The 1418-nt window shown below is 50.6% G+C and overlaps 2 protein-coding genes across 2 annotated transcripts in view; one reads left to right on the forward strand and one right to left on the reverse strand.

Annotated features, from left to right (window-relative positions):
- LOC118336472 overlaps window positions 1-1418 on the forward strand; it is a 744338-nt gene that overhangs the window by 30316 nt on the left and 712604 nt on the right. The window lies entirely within an intron of this gene.
- Window positions 128-1418, reverse strand: part of selenbp1 (selenium binding protein 1) — a gene marked incomplete at its 3' end in the record, with an annotated part of 11024 nt that continues 9733 nt past the window's right edge. Inside the window, 5 exon segments of the mRNA XM_035673131.1 lie at window positions 128-246; window positions 372-464; window positions 545-666; window positions 741-819; window positions 1018-1199. Coding sequence (XP_035529024.1) covers window positions 128-246; window positions 372-464; window positions 545-666; window positions 741-819; window positions 1018-1199 — 595 coding nt within the window.

Genomic DNA, 1418 nt, shown 5'->3' on the forward strand with positions numbered 1-1418 from the left:
GTACAGCCAAGATACAGCCAGCCAGACAACCCCAGCTTAGCTTAGCTACAGATAGCTAGCTGCCCCTGCCTCGCATCGCTCTTGGCTAGTAGTATTGCTGCAGTATTGCAATACTGTGAGTACTGACTTGATCATGTCGGGGTAGAACTGTTTGTCCCAGGCGCTGTAGAGAGACGTCGTCAGATAAAGTCTCCGTCCGTCTAAACTCAACTGTAACATCTGAGGACCTCCAGGGATACGCTTCCCCTGAGAGACAGACAGGTGGAGACACAGACAGGTGGAGATCAATAAATAAATAATCAGCCCCATTAGGAAATGGAAGACAGGAAGTTGGACAGACAGACAGGTTTACTACTCCCTGTCTGTTGTACCTTGATGATGCGTGGGGGGGGCTGCGGCTGGTTCTCGAGGTCTACCAGGACTTTGACCGGACCGTCACGGATGATACTTCCTCCTAGAAACACCTGGAAGAGACAGACGGGTTAGCTGTCTCGCTGTGAGCGCTCACCTGTTTGTCCCTGGAAAGGTGTCACAACATTCAGACCTGGCCGACCAATCGCGGGTTCCTCCTGTCTGTGATGTCATACTGTCTGACGTCACCATGCAGCCAGTTACTGAAGTAAAGAAAACGGTCGTCCAGTGAGATCAGGATGTCAGTGATCAGTCCTGGACAGACAGACAGGGAACCAGTCAGACAGGAAACCAGACAGACAGACAGACAGACAGACAGACAGACTCACCAGGCATCTCAGGCAGCGCCCACCCCTCTACCTTCTTACTGGGAACACTGATCACCTTCTCTGCAGCCCAGTCTCCTTTCTGAAAACACACAGATGATGAGTTCACATCAAATGTGTTACTCACAGGTTTGTTGTTTTCTGCTGTTACTCATGAGAGTAACACAAGGAAATATTGGCCATTTAATCTGTCTCACTGCGACAGTTTGAATCCAACTGATCACCAATCAACCAGAACCAGAACTAGAAAGACTGGAATCTAGAACCGTGTGGTACTGACTGGTGTTTTGTAGAATCTGAAGACTGTTCCCTGCAGAGCACATCCCACGTAGCCCTCGGTGGCATCAGGGTCGTGCAGAAATCGGACCTCCAGGGGAATTGCACCCTCCTCACCCAGATCGAGTGTCTGCAGCCTCCTGTGGGTGGTCCAGTCCCAGATGTGGAGGGAGCTGCCGTAGTGACCTAGGACACAAATAACAATGAACTTTTGATTTTGGGCCAGCGGTGCAACCGGGAGCTTGACGTTGTTCTTAACGTGTGCAGAACCATGTGTTGAGAGACTTTTACTTTCATCAAATCTGGTCTCAGTTAATGGATAGCCTGGAGTGAACCTATGAGCACGGCTGTGGCTCAGAGGCAGAGCGGGTCGTCCTCCAATCAGAAGGTTGTTGGATCGATCCC

The sequence above is a fragment of the Morone saxatilis genome, unplaced genomic scaffold (genome assembly GCF_004916995.1).
Source record: "Morone saxatilis isolate NCDOM2014 unplaced genomic scaffold, NCSU_SB_2.0 Contig24, whole genome shotgun sequence".
In the NCBI taxonomy this organism is placed as follows: Eukaryota; Metazoa; Chordata; class Actinopteri; family Moronidae; genus Morone; species Morone saxatilis.